This window comes from Pseudomyrmex gracilis, unplaced genomic scaffold (assembly GCF_002006095.1).
Source record: "Pseudomyrmex gracilis isolate BER0280 unplaced genomic scaffold, ASM200609v1 scaffold_283, whole genome shotgun sequence".
Taxonomy (NCBI): Eukaryota; Metazoa; Arthropoda; class Insecta; order Hymenoptera; family Formicidae; genus Pseudomyrmex; species Pseudomyrmex gracilis.
In genome coordinates, this window is record NW_018020867.1 from 10,169 (window position 1) to 24,476 (window position 14,308).

General features: G+C 37.4%; 1 protein-coding gene across 1 annotated transcript in view; it reads right to left on the reverse strand.

Annotated features, from left to right (window-relative positions):
* LOC109859756 (hemicentin-2-like) overlaps positions 1-14,308 on the reverse strand; it is a 134,063-nt gene that overhangs the window by 6,535 nt on the left and 113,220 nt on the right. The window contains exons 9-16 of the mRNA XM_020438296.1: positions 14,259-14,283; positions 13,797-14,141; positions 12,929-13,195; positions 12,112-12,468; positions 11,729-11,989; positions 11,063-11,320; positions 10,397-10,414; positions 9,644-9,784 (exon numbers count right to left, since the gene is read on the reverse strand). Coding sequence (XP_020293885.1) covers positions 9,644-9,784; positions 10,397-10,414; positions 11,063-11,320; positions 11,729-11,989; positions 12,112-12,468; positions 12,929-13,195; positions 13,797-14,141; positions 14,259-14,283 — 1,672 coding nt within the window. The remainder of the gene's footprint in view (positions 1-9,643; positions 9,785-10,396; positions 10,415-11,062; positions 11,321-11,728; positions 11,990-12,111; positions 12,469-12,928; positions 13,196-13,796; positions 14,142-14,258; positions 14,284-14,308) is intronic.

Here is a 14,308-nt window from a genome sequence, read left to right on the forward strand (position 1 = left end):
AACGTAGGTTTTGTAGAAATAAAATGTTTTATATTAAAAATAAAATACATTTTTTAATAAATACTAGTTTGAGTTTAGAATTTTAATTTAAAGTATTACGTGTTGTGCGTGTACTTGGCGCACTTTTTTACCTTTTTTTAAAAAGGTAAGTTTTTTTCGGTAATGTTTACAGTAAAATAAACGTTCTGACACAATACGTATATTTTCATTAATCTCGAAATATCTCGGTGTATTTCATTTTTTCGGCGTAGTACTATGTTATATTAATCTCCGTTTGCGTGGGATATCTTTAATCTGGCTAAGTAACGATCTCGATCAAGCATTGTTCGAGATATAGCGAAGCATTCCGCGGAAAACAACGAAGCTCAACCTTCTCGGAGAGATCGGCGGCGGTAAAGTTGGAAAGTTAATTATGCGCCTCGTATACACAGCCGTATGCTTACTGAAGTTTCAAAGTCGTCTGCGACGTGCAGCACATACGCATCACGTACTTTCCGTAACACGACGATGTTCTCATTAACCGCGCAAAAAAAAAGTAGCGCGCAAAAAGAAATAAGCGGCAAAGGAAAATTGACCGATAATGAGAGATAAAATGATAAAAGTATATTATTACCTGTGACGACAGTCGGAAAAGAAACTGTGAGAGAATATAACGCGAGAGAGAAGAACGACTTCTCTGCCAAGTATGGCATCACATAAAATCAATACTGCGAAGTATCGATAAGATGATAGATAATACCATTATGCACACACACACACACACTGTATTTTCTATAATACGATGAGCGAGAAAGATATGCTGAGAAAAATTGCTATTAAGTTTATAAAAGCGACTAATGCAGTCGCCGTGATTCAAAGCGCATCCTCGAGAGAGTCATTATTTTTATCGCAGACAAAGATACATGTACATAAAAAAGGTGAATGATCGTTATTGCCTCGCATTACGTTGGATAATACTACGTTCTTCCAAGATGGAAGAGATCGGAGGTGCAGTTAGTGTACATACTTTAGGTATAAGAGCTGCTCTTAACGCATTTGCATCCGCAAATATTTGCGAATGCAAATATTTGCACTGCCGGTATTGCATATATCTATTTAGCTTGCATATTATAAATTAAAAATAGTTAATAACGTGTACAATTAAACATTTTGCATGTATATTTGTTTACAATTTTATAAGGATATGCGTATACACGTGTGTACATATATCCTTATAAAATCATAAACATTTCCAAATTTAGCAGATAATTTCGAAAAGCCGATAATTTCGAAACGTCGAAGATTGAAATTGCGAATTTATAACATATATAGCATCGTATATAGTCTGCAGTATAAATTTTATATAAACAACTTGACGCGCGCGAAGATAAGCACAATGCGAGGATTTCCCCCACGTATTATACTTTACCTGTTTTTTCTCTAGATATACCGGGCAGAGTGGCCTGCTCTCTGAGCTGTACGCCGAACATGGCTTTTATTTTGTTAGCTCGGGCGAGCATACCGTCCTCGTGAAGACTGCTCATGCTGCTTGTCCTTTGCGCGACGGTCTGATCTTTTCTACCGCGCCGGAAAACCCGACCGCCTGGATTACGTCCGTTTGACGACAGCGACGTCTCGTCGAGAAATTTCTGCCGAAATGGTTCTTGGTCGTTATGTTTGCTGGCCGTCAATTCGTTACGCAGAGCGGTCTCGTTCGCGCGAACGCTCAGGCCGGATCGCAGGCTGTGTGTCCGATTGATGTGCACCAGCACGCCCGGTTTCAAGGGCCACCTAGGCGCCGGCGTCGGCTGCGCCGAGCCCTGCATCGAGTACGAGGATACCGTCGGACTAGGCGGTCCGCCGTCTGGACTGTATAACGATTCAGGTCACACGGGATAATCGAGCCGAGGTAAACGGGACGACGCGGTGAATTTTCAATGATAAAATTAAAACGGATGAAGATGGATATATCTTCATTATCATTGATCTTATAATTACGAGCGAATTTGTTTTTTATAATATAATATTCCTTTCTTTCACCGTTTATTGAGAGAGTGTAATTTTAATTTTAAGATTCTTAAAATATAGATAAAAAGACGTGTGTGTGTTTTAAAATTGCACACGCGGCGAGACAGTTTATTTCGGTAGCGCTCTTGCAATTTTTATGTTTTTCCGAAAAACATTGTCATTCTCTATTACCGTGTGTTAAAAATTTGAAATATTTTTGGCACTTGTTCTATAAAAATTAGAATATTTAATATGATCGGTGAAAAAGAGTTCCCGAGAGAGACGCCGTTTATGAAAAGTGTTATTATTGAAAAATCACAACGCGCGTTGTCCCACTTACTCAAGAATCTCAATTATTCCACTTGGCTCGAGGTGTGTCGCGCGAAATTGACCGCCGCGCGAGTGAAAGAGATGAAAGATCAAACAGGCGAGAGAACGGGATAAAAAAAAAAAAAAAAAAAAAAANAAAAAAAAATGAATCAATTGCCAGATAGAGTCAGGCGTGCTACTGCGCTTGGCAAGATAACTAATGTGCTCTTAACCGTTTTTTAAACAAAAGATTTCGGTTCTGAGCAAACCCTTCACCGAGAATTTCGATATAAACGAGATCGTATATATTTCCGTTGAAAGAAAGATATTCTACATCCGCGAAATAAAATCTGCTCTCTTTTAGTGATATTTCATTCCCCCAATGTGCACGTGCAACGATATTGGTTTTTGTATTTGGCTATGATATGTCGCAAATTGCATTATGTAATGCAATTAGGAACATTGCGCGTGGCGTTTAGCGATTAGATTATTGGATTAGAGGAACTTAAAGACAGAAATAAATCTCGCGATGCGCGAACAGATCTGCGGTTCTTAACAAGCGCGCGCGATTGTCTTTCTTTCTTCTCCACTCGCGCGCGAAATAGCGAAATTTCGCAACTGATAAAATACAAAAAAGCTGATCGATACTGAATTCCGCGGATAAGTTTATTTTCACGTTGGAATATAAACAATCGGGCAAGAGTTATTTTACGCGCTCGCCAATCCGGAAAATGAAAATATACGTTTAATAGTTTATGCGTCTTTCTTCGTTTTGTTTTGCACACACAGTTTATAGAGTTTAAACACGCGTTCCGCGTGTGTAACAAGCACCGGGGTGTAATTAACGTGTCTAAACAAGTTAGTTGTACTAATTGTGCTGCAAGAAGCACAATACAACACATGCTTTAATCCAACTGTAAATTCTCTCTAATAAGTCAGGATCATCTTACAAATAAATCGCGAGCTAAAACTTGATAAATACTAAACTTAGAAGACTCGAGAGAGAGAGAGAGAGAGAGAGAGAGAAACAATTTTAAAGTTAAAAAAATATAAAAACAGCAATATTTTTCTGAAAATTACTCAGAAAGACCGTAGTCGATTTCCGTAACGTTAAAACAATGAAACTCTTGAAAAAATCTTTTCAGTGGAAAGATACGTTTTTTTAAAAAAAAAAAAAAAAAAACTATTCCGTACTACCGTTGCGGAAGTACATATGCGAGCCTCAATGAGCGAAATTTTCAAACTTTATAAAACAAAATCCTCGGGAAAACGGCGGAAACACAGGCGTCGTGAATAAAGCGGAAAAGCGGTGCCGAGTATCGCCGTCAAGAGCGCGCATAAGATATAAAAGATTACATTGTGGAACTGTTCCGGCACGAGATTCATAGTACGCGTTTTCCATTTAGTATATTTCTTTCAACACACACACACACACATACACGCACACATGTAGCTAACATTTAAAACGCTTTCCAACAGATGAACTTAAAGAACGCTTCATCCTTCATTTCATAGAAAGTCGATTTTTGTCACTATCTTCCTTCTTTCTCTGTACTTACTTCTCTCTTTTTTTTTCTTCTTTTCTTCCCTTTTCTTTTTTATATCCTTTTTACAATTCTTTCCTCTTTTTGTTTCCAGCAGCTTCTTGTTCGCACCGTCGCGGTTTTTTTTTTTCTTGTTCGTTCCCCGTGTTGAGGTATTTCCATTTAACTATAGACTATACCGGAACGCGCTCGCTCAATGTTAAGCAGCCGGTCGCTCGAAAGAGATAGAGGTATATTCGTCCCCATTTCTATCCTTGTCTGAGCATTTCTGATTGGAGCTTCAAATATTTTTAATTCGAGGTAGGGTAGTAGGGTGGTATAAGGTCAGAAAAAGACAGGCTGGTGACAATTCTCTATCNGTGTTCACAGTTTTAGCTTCCTTACAACATGCTAAAGAGAAAGGTAAAGGGAATGCGCGCAACACACAGTAGCGAGTTCTAATTGCATAAACTCGCTGCCCCATCCCTTCCACAGCTTCAGCATGCTGTAAGGAAGCCAAAACNGTGAACAATGTNCTCTATCTCTATCGTCCCGTTTCTTNCCTTCTTTGAGTGAGCGTTCCAGTATAGTTTATAGTTTCAAACACTTTATAGTTTTATTGCGACGCTATATTTAAAATGTCTCTCTGTTGTAGCAGCGCTACGTTNCACGAAGTTAACGATCCGTCGTCGGGTCAAACTTCGGTGAACGACAATTATTGACGCGCATGGCGTGTATGTGCGAACGTGTCGGAGCTAATTTAATGACTCGTGTCTCTCCGCTAAATCGGGACNACCGACCCCGAGAGAAATCTGTAAGACGGTTCCGAAAATAAAATAATTTGCGACTGTGTCGGTCTGCGGTGCCGACATGCCGCCTTTCGGACCGAATACGGTGCGCGTGTACCAAATGCACTGAGTGTAGCGGCAATCCATCAAAAAGGACTTATCGCGATATCGCGATGTCATATACGTGAGCATATTTCTTGTTCAATTTATCATAGAGTACTGACAAATGAGCGACACGGAAAGAAGTTACGATGAGATTTCAAATCCGCAAAATTGCACATTTCCAGCGATCGGCCGGCGGCGCGCACGTTAAAACCGTGAAATTGATCTAATTCAGAGAATGAAACAATTATCGTCGGNTTGTTGCGCAAAAATTAGAGTACGCTTGCTGAACTTTAATCTTGCTGGTTAATTTATCACGCACAGACTCTCTCTCTCTCTCTCTCTCTCTCTCTCTCTCTCTCGCTCTCTCCCTTCCTCTTTAAAACATGTAACACGTTATCACGTTAATCTATCTTAAAAAATAAAAGATAGATAACACAATTTTTTAGTACAAAGTTAAAAAAAAATGAACCATATAAACAGTATGAATGATAGTATAAAAAATATAAGACGACAATAACATACGAGAAGAAGAGATGCGAAGAAAATTAAAATTAATCCACTTCGTATTATTTTAAAAGTATGGTCAGAATTAATGTAATACGCATATTTTAAATATTTTTTTTTTTCGGAATTCAGTATCGATTTGTCTTAAATTACCACACACGTGCCACAATAATATCGTTTGCCAGACCAGAAATACATCCATANTTTACATTCTTTTTTATTTTGTGCTGGTGCAATTTGTATTTGCGGTGAAATGGATTTCTAACACCTCTTAGATTTCATGCAGAAAACGAGTGCATTATTCCACATTCTGTTTTGGTGCTAGGAAAAACAATTCTCACAGTGCAGTTTCTCTTGTCAGGTGGAAGTCACGCGAAGAATATAATTGTTACGAACAACCGTGTGTGTTCGCAGCGGTTCGAGAAATAAAACGTTTTTCGCGGACGCGCGGAGACTCTGGTATAACGGCGAACTAAACATGTGTGTTTTTATTTTCCCAAACAATTTCTCATGTTGATGTTGAGGTTCTCTTTTTAGTCAAACTGTCTACAAGCAAACGCGGGGGAAACGTTGAAAGCCATTACACGTTTATTGTGTACACAGTGACCATCTTACTATGCACATCTGGTTTATAAATTCTCTCAGGAACTAAACACGAAGGACCTTTGCGAAGGGAGACATTGCGCGATAAGAGAGCGAGGATTAAATTAAATGTAAACTCGGTGTGTACAGATCTCTCGTAGACTTAATGACGATAAAGAGCCGTACCGTACGTATCGCCGCGTGTATCAAAAAAGTTTGCGCATGCGACGAGGGCCGCGTTGCAAAAATGCGAGAGCTAAGCATAGCTATGTTAAAAATAATGATAAAGTGGCCTTGAAGGTTTGCGTTTAAAAATATTTTTCAAACGCTTCTTTTGCAACGTAACTTACAATGTTATATACGTTGTATGTATACAGAAACCTCGTGACACTCGCATTTTTCCAACAGCAAAAGGCTGTGTTTCTAGAACACGCGCGTCGTATACCACATACATATGTAAGTACACACGTACGCGGAATATATATTCAGATTTAGACGCGACAAATAATATAAAATATTAATCTCAAGATGAGAATGTAGTCGCGCGAAAAAAAAAAAACGTATACGCGTCTCGAATTTTTTTTCCGTATAAAATTTTTATAAATATCCTGTACTATTTTTGAATATATTCTTTATTTAGTCTTTGTTAAGTTCTTTGTTAAGTGTCTCGGTGAAGTTTTAGAATTGGCTGATGATAGTGCGTTTTTACTGATTGACCGATANAATCTGAGAAAAAATGCTTCTTTATCACTCGTGCAGCCCTCTACCTACCTTGTAACTGCAACCGTATCCCCGGTAAGTTTGCATGATTATTACAAGCCGTATACCATCGATTACAAGAGAGAGAGATCTTCGTTGAATTATTCAAGGAGTTACACACGCGATAACTGCAGTATGTGAAAGAGCGTCATGTAAAACATCCTATTCGCTCTTGTGAATCAACCAACTACCTACCTTGCCTCGTTAAGTTGACAGTAAACTACTGTAAGACGGAAGTAGTTAAATTATGCAATAGGATATGTATTCAAGCGTGTATAAAGCGGAAAGGGTGGGAGGGAGGGAGAAATGAATGGAGAAAGAGAGAGAGAGAGAGAGAGAGAGAGAGAGAAAGAGAGAGGGAGAGAGAGAGAAAATGAAAACTAATCTCTGCGAGATTTCAGATCGGAGACAAACTTGCGTGCTATCGTGTATAGAAGTGACAGAACTATTCATTATCAAGCATGAGGTATAACTTTTGTAAATTAATGCTGGGAGAGATAATATATCGGAGAAGAGAGTTGCCANAGCATCTGAGAACGGCTCTCTAATCAATATCATAAAATAAAGTGAATATATTACTCGATAACCGTGTACCCAATGTGTGCATAGTTTAGAAAACATTGTACGTACGGTGTTCGTATATATATTTTTGCACGTATTTACAATTATATTATATTCATATTTTATGGTTGTGTCGTGATGGAAAAACCATTAGTAAGTGTGTTCGCAAATATTTTATANATTTATAAAATTCTGCGTGGCTGTAATCTGTTATTTTAAAATTATATTTAACAGATATTTATGATATACATAATTCAGCTTTGATTTTAATAAGATAAATTTTGTAACGAATGTATAAAATTTTAAACGCGATGAATTTTATTTTATTGAGTAATATATATTTAATCAATTTATATCAATAGCGTAGAAAGTATAGAAATAATTGCAAAAAAAAAAAAACACAACCAACATTACGAATACACACGTGGATTGGATCTATTTACNAGCGTAATAATGTATATATCACAAGCGTTCTAATAGACTATATTTTTTTACAGCAGAAGATGCGCAGTGCAATTCTTAACAAGCCAGCAGCTTTTTTTCTATAAAATTGCTCCCTATGTGCAAGCAAACCTAAACAAAGTTGATACACCAGTGGGAAATTAAGACTAACTGTTAAATTAAATACAACATAAGTGAAAAACGCAGTGCGCGCTGCGGTTTGTACTTACTGTTCACGTTCCTCCATTTTGACCACCCGAGTAATGTCTGTGTTTTGTTTAGCAAGTCCAAATTAAAAAAGTAGAGCAGAAACGAATCAGTTTTGTGTTAATGACGACTACTGAACGAACGTATGCTTGCTGCCATAACGTCAATTGAATATACAGTCTCAGACACACTTCGTACAAATTACTGTAACTGCAGTCTATGTAATTGTTTTTTTTCCTTTTTTAAAATAAATTTAACAATGTGCATTTCTTATTTTTTAAACGCGTAAAGCTTGTGTTAAAATCACTGTGTGTGTGTGTATGTGTAAACATTATTATACAATTATCTCATATGAGTGNGCAAAAATTCAAAATTAAAACAATGCAGCGATTGTTGCAGTCTCGTGCAATTTTGTGTAATTTTTCATTATTTTATTATTTTTATTTTTCAATACGTTTATTATTTTTATTTTTCAATACGTTTGTTTTGTGAAAGTTTATTACGTTACTGGGTCACGTGTGCGATTATTTAAAATAAGTAAGTTGGAATGAAGATGAGAAGAAAACTTTCGCAATTAATTAGTGTACACCGTGAATGTATATTCCGCAATTATTACAAAACTAACTTAAAGTGGCTGCGAAGGTATTTAAAGAAGGATTCCACGTTCTCTCTTCAAAGTGTGAGAGAAAGAGAAAAAAATGTTTTGCAGATAAAAAAAACTTGTATATTCAATTTGTGCGGTATCTCAACGTTATGGCAGCGCAGCATGTTTTATATTAACAATTGTTTTCATATATGTATATATCTCCATCTAAATGGAAATTTTACNTTGTTTAGCTACTTTATACAGAAATATCAAATAGTGAGCATGCTTCTTTATTCTACTCAGCATCAACTGTATATGATAATATAATACTGTATACAATGTGTAAAATATATATATATCATATATATTATATATATATATATATATATATATATATATATATATATATATCTCTATGTTGTCGTTTGCACGGTCTAAAATCGAAAAACAAATGTGTTTTGTCGAGAAATAAGATGTCAATCACTTTTTGCAACGGTACTTCATTTGTTTTCCATTGTATTAAAAAAAAAACAACACTATTAGGTAAACAGATTTGTCTGATAAACACTTCAAAAATACATGGGATTAAAATAGACTTTGTATATAATATATACTTACGATACAAGTATGCGTTATTCAAGCCATTATTCGTTTCACGAGCTTCAGTTAAGTTATATATTGAATTTACATTGAGACAAATACAAAGTGAGAAACAATAAACAATTAGTTAACAAGTTTTTAAACATAAAAAACTATTACGTTCAATTATGTGTATATATGTACTTTTATATCTCATACGTTTTANGTACAACTACTTGTGGGGAAATACGTTACACATTGATAAAATGATTTTTAACAAATACATTATAATGATTGCAAGTGTTTTTGGATATGTACACAAATGTAAAACAAGAGATTGTATTAATCGTATAAAAATATATCAGAAACAATTTACGCCTTNTGTTGTATTACTGTAAAAATGTCGTATATATTGTATAACAACAGCTGTATAAGCTGTGAAGTAAATTTCTTCGAGATTTCACGAAAACCTCGTACGTTTGATGTGCACAGAGTTTCTTGTTTTGTTAAAAATATTTTAGAAAGATATAAAAAAAATCGCGCGTCTCACGCGCTTAAAAAATTTTACGTATATCTCTAATTGCGATATAAATTATTCATATGAAGAATCTCGAAGAAATCTCGGTTTATGAGCTACAGCTACACCATGCAAATCGCTGTGATNGACAAACGGTCGTAGATATGAAGTGTGATGGGTATTAATGACAACTTACATTTCATTTNGCTGTGTCTCCGTCGGCAAACGATGTAGATAGCGACGCAGATTAATATTAGGACTAGTATAATGACCACCGCGGCGATGATGATAATCAACAGCAAATTACCGCCCAATTGGTGCCACCAGGGTATGTGACCTGCAACGCAATTATCGCAATTTGCTGCAGTGTCAATAACGATTCGCGAGCCGTGCGCACGCGAGAACGCACACGCGCGTATTCTGTTATTTGTACAAAAAAAAAAAAAGAAAATGAAGTGAATACATAACACAACAAGCAACACATATGTCTGATTTGTCGGATATCTGTGTACAAGAGCGTATGACTTTTGTCACAGATATACACAGATATATATATTGAATATCAGCCGCACCACGTTTGGAAATATGATTGTGACGCGTTATGAAATCGAGAGATAGAAACAACAACCAGCTGATTGGGAAGAACCAGNCCATATTCGTGTATTGCTTTTACAACTCGCACAACTGGTCCGTGCAGAGAAATTCTCTGTTGTCGCGTTACACCAGACACGACGTTTCGATAAAATAATATATAATTGTTCTGTTTTTTTCTTGTTTTGTTTCAATTATGCGACGAGTTTAAAACGCAATGTACTTTTCGATAATGTACGATACGGAGAATTTGTTGAAAAATTCGCAGCGTAACATCACGTAGAAATATGCCAAATGGCAATTACGTTAACGCGCGTACGTAAAATCTATAAAATACAATAATATAGACACGACTTACTTTTATGTCCATGATTAGCTGTAAAGGAACAAAATGTGTTATATATATATATATACATGTATGTATGTAAGTGATAGAATAAACCTTATTTCTTTTTAATAATTACGAGTTAGTTGATTGTCTATACAAAAACTTATAAGCCAAACGACATTTATCAACGAATTTCAAAAAAAAGAAGAAAATGGGATGTTTTTTTAAAATATATTTTATTATTTCTAGTAAAAATACTATAAATTATAATTATAAAATTATATTTTAAAATTTATATTACATTTCCGNCTTTAACGCAGATGTTTGAATTTATCTACATACGCGCGCGGACGTAGGAAATTCATTCAATTTATTCACGGTAAAAAAAAAAAGAAAAAAAAAACGAAAAGCTCTTTACTTTATTCGTAACAATTTTTCAATTATAAAATGTAAATTGACGAACTCTTTACGCAGCGTCTACAAAAAGAGTTATATAATATGTTATTTCTGTGTTTTTTTCATTACGGATTTTATTACATATTCATAGACGTTAGGGAAAAAGAGGGAAAACCTCAACTTCAGTAGCGCAATGCTTTCTAATAATGACTTTTAACACGCTGGGAAAGTATGCACTTTGACTCGTTTTGTAGCGCGGAACGATACCGTAACGAATTAATAAAGTTTTTCACCGCCTACCTGGTATGTCTCGTTCGCATGGCGCGGAGTGGCCAATCGTGTTATTCGCCACGCACACATACGTGCGCAAGTTGGTGACCGACGTATCGAGGATCATGTAACTTCTTCCGTTCCGCATTTCCGCGATTTGCTCTAGCGTGTCGTTGTCGTTCTTCAACGACCAGGTGAAGTCGGTCTCTTTCGGATTCGCGACGGACGAACAGACCACGTAGTCACGGCCTTCGATTCGCTCTTTTTCTATGTGACATTCCGGTTTAACTGCGTGGAAAACACGACAACGTTAAACGTCGGAAAACACGTAGCAAAGTAAGTGATATTCATCCTATAAAAGAGCGATTGTATAATATTGCACTTTTTGAAAAAAATTTTGTTTTAAATTAAAACTNTCTTGTTTTTCTCTCTTGTTTCGGTGCGATAAATATTTTTTATAAAAACTATCTCTATGTGCAAAAAAAATTAGTTCAAAAAAACAAATTCTGATTCTTTGTAAATAAAGTTGAAAGACAAAAAAAAAAGAGAAGATCGTACGACTGATGTTATTTTGTGGTTTTGTTCTTTTTTTTGAAAAGAAACTGCTCAATTGTGAGAAATTTTTTTCGGAGACTGTTTATTCAGTTGAATATATCTAAAAAAAAAAAAAAAAATGTAACGGAACATTTGACGTACATTGCACATTCATGATCATCGAGATATTCAGGATACCGTGACGATTCGACGCCTCGCAGTAGTAAGTACCACTACTGCGGCGCGGCACCGGTATCTTTAAGTCGAACACGTGACCCTCCATAATGGTGTCGGTCGATCCCTCGCGAAACCATCGAAAACTCGGTTTTGGTCGCGCTTTAGCGTCGCACTCGACGACGTCCGGTATTGTGTNCACCGTCACGTTGATTATCCTCTTCGATATCGTGATATCTTCCGGAGNAACTTGAAGGGAGGAAGGAGAAAAAAAAAACAAAATTTTTAATAATCGTTTATATCGCGGGTAGCGGAGAAATATAATAAAACGCCACACACGGAATCGCGTGAAGAAAAATTGTGAGACGTACATTCGACGTGAAAGTGAGTACTGCTCTCCACACCCAGTCCGATTCCGTTGCTGCTGCTCTTGCAAGTGAATTTGACATTATCCTCGGCGCGATCGAGTTGGCCGTTCGGCCAGACCGTGAGATTCCACACGAGAGTCGATTGGATACTCTCAAAATCATTGGTTCTTGGATCAGGCGGATGATAAACATTCGACACGTAGTATCGATTCGTTTTCGAAAAGTCCATAGGAACGTCATCTCTTAGCCAGGAAATATTGCAGATCGGAGCGCACTCGACCCAGCACATAATGCTCACGTTNGGCGAGTTGTAAACGTAACCGCGATATGAGTGCAGCTTCTTAATGAACGTCGGGGCCGCTAGTGAGAAAACGATAACTCTCGATTAAGCGCTTAATGAGATTTGTCATTCAATTATCAGAAGAAACGCGGTCGACGCGGTCTAGTGGATTAAATCACATGGAGAAAAGAGTTATTTTTGCGTTCAAAGCGACAAATGTTAAATTATCTGCTACACATGAGCAAACACACAAACGCGTCACGTTAAATCGAATCAGACCAGATATTATTAAAAAAAAAATAAAAAAAAAAAAGAACGAGATATGTCATACACCTAAATACAGTTGGCAACGTACAGACCACAATCACGCGGTGTTTGAGAAATTCTGTGAAATCAATTTCGAATCNAGAATATCTGAAACGTGCGTAACGTACAAAGCGAGCTGGCAAATTGGTTTGAACACTTAAATATCGCAAGTGGTCTTGCAACTCGGTAATTGTTGGCCATAGTTTCGGGTGTGCATTGACATGTGTCGCTCACCAGATACGTCGATAAACGTTGTGGCCGGGTCGCCGTCGCCGGCCTCGTTATAAGCCAGGCATGTGAAATTTGCTTCGGTTTCCAAATTAACCGACTCGATGACGAGAGTGGCGTCGTTCTCATCTGGAAGTCGGTGCCAGCCGCGCAGCCATTTGAAGCCTGACACCTTCGGCCGACCGGGATCCGTAACCAGACAAGTGATAGATAATGAATGCTTCTTCATTACTTGCGGCGGCTCGTAGAATATCGATGCCGGTCCGGGTTTGTCTGTCGAAATGGTTTACGTGAGAAAAATCACGGCGCTGCTCACGCGCCCGAAAAATTAATAACAATTTGACTTTACGTCACCGACAAGAGACACGCTAAATAATATCGATTGCGTACGGCCGCGCGCTACGGAAGTTGTCACAAATCATTAATTTACGCGATGTTCTTCTGCAATTAATATCGAATAAACACACACACACTTTTGCAAATACGTGTTGATTTGATATTGCAAAATATTATACACAAATTCATAATTAATGCGCGTACCGTATGTCAAACAATACGCTACACGTTTCCCAAAAACGTGTGTCTATTGACAATTAATATTAAATAAACATTTTGAGAATACTGTTACAATTTAACTAACTTATATAATTTATATATATACTGTGTGTATTTCGGAAAACTATATGAAACTCGAAACGCGCAAATATAAACGAGCGTAACGAGTTATGTGGTTGAAAAATAAAATGTAGGAGGACGGGGGGGAGAGAGAGAAGGGAGGGAAAAAGTTTATTTCGTGCGCGCCGCGCGAAAAACTTCTCTCCGTGTCATCGTGTAACGGGACGCGTGAGTGACGTGTGACAGAGAGAGGACTTACAATAAACTATGACAGGCGTGCTTGGAGAGACTGGTCCCCAGCCGGCGTCGTTTCTCCCCTCGCACGAGTAGTTGCCGTGGAAGGAACGACCGACAGATTCCAGCAGCAGTTTGCTGGGATCAATGTCGCAGAACGTCAACGATTCCTCGGTCGGTGTTATCATGGCGGTGCTGTTTCTCGGGCAATCCGGAAGTTCTTTCAATAGATCACCGTCCAAATACCAACGGACGNCTGACAGCACGGCCGGATTGCCGGCTTCGACCTCGCACGTTAACGAGACGTTTACACGATCCGCCTCGTTCACAGGTGTCTCTGGATCCATTATCACCTCCACCACTGGTTTGTCTACGTGGATAAAAACGAGAGAATATATACGTCCTACGCTGAAATATAAATCTCACGTGGAAGAGAAAGACAGACACGCGAGAAAAATTTTCTCTCTCTCTTTTCGATCTTATTCACGGTAAAATAAAATTCGCTTGTATTGCTTTTCAATAAAATTGTCGTTTTTT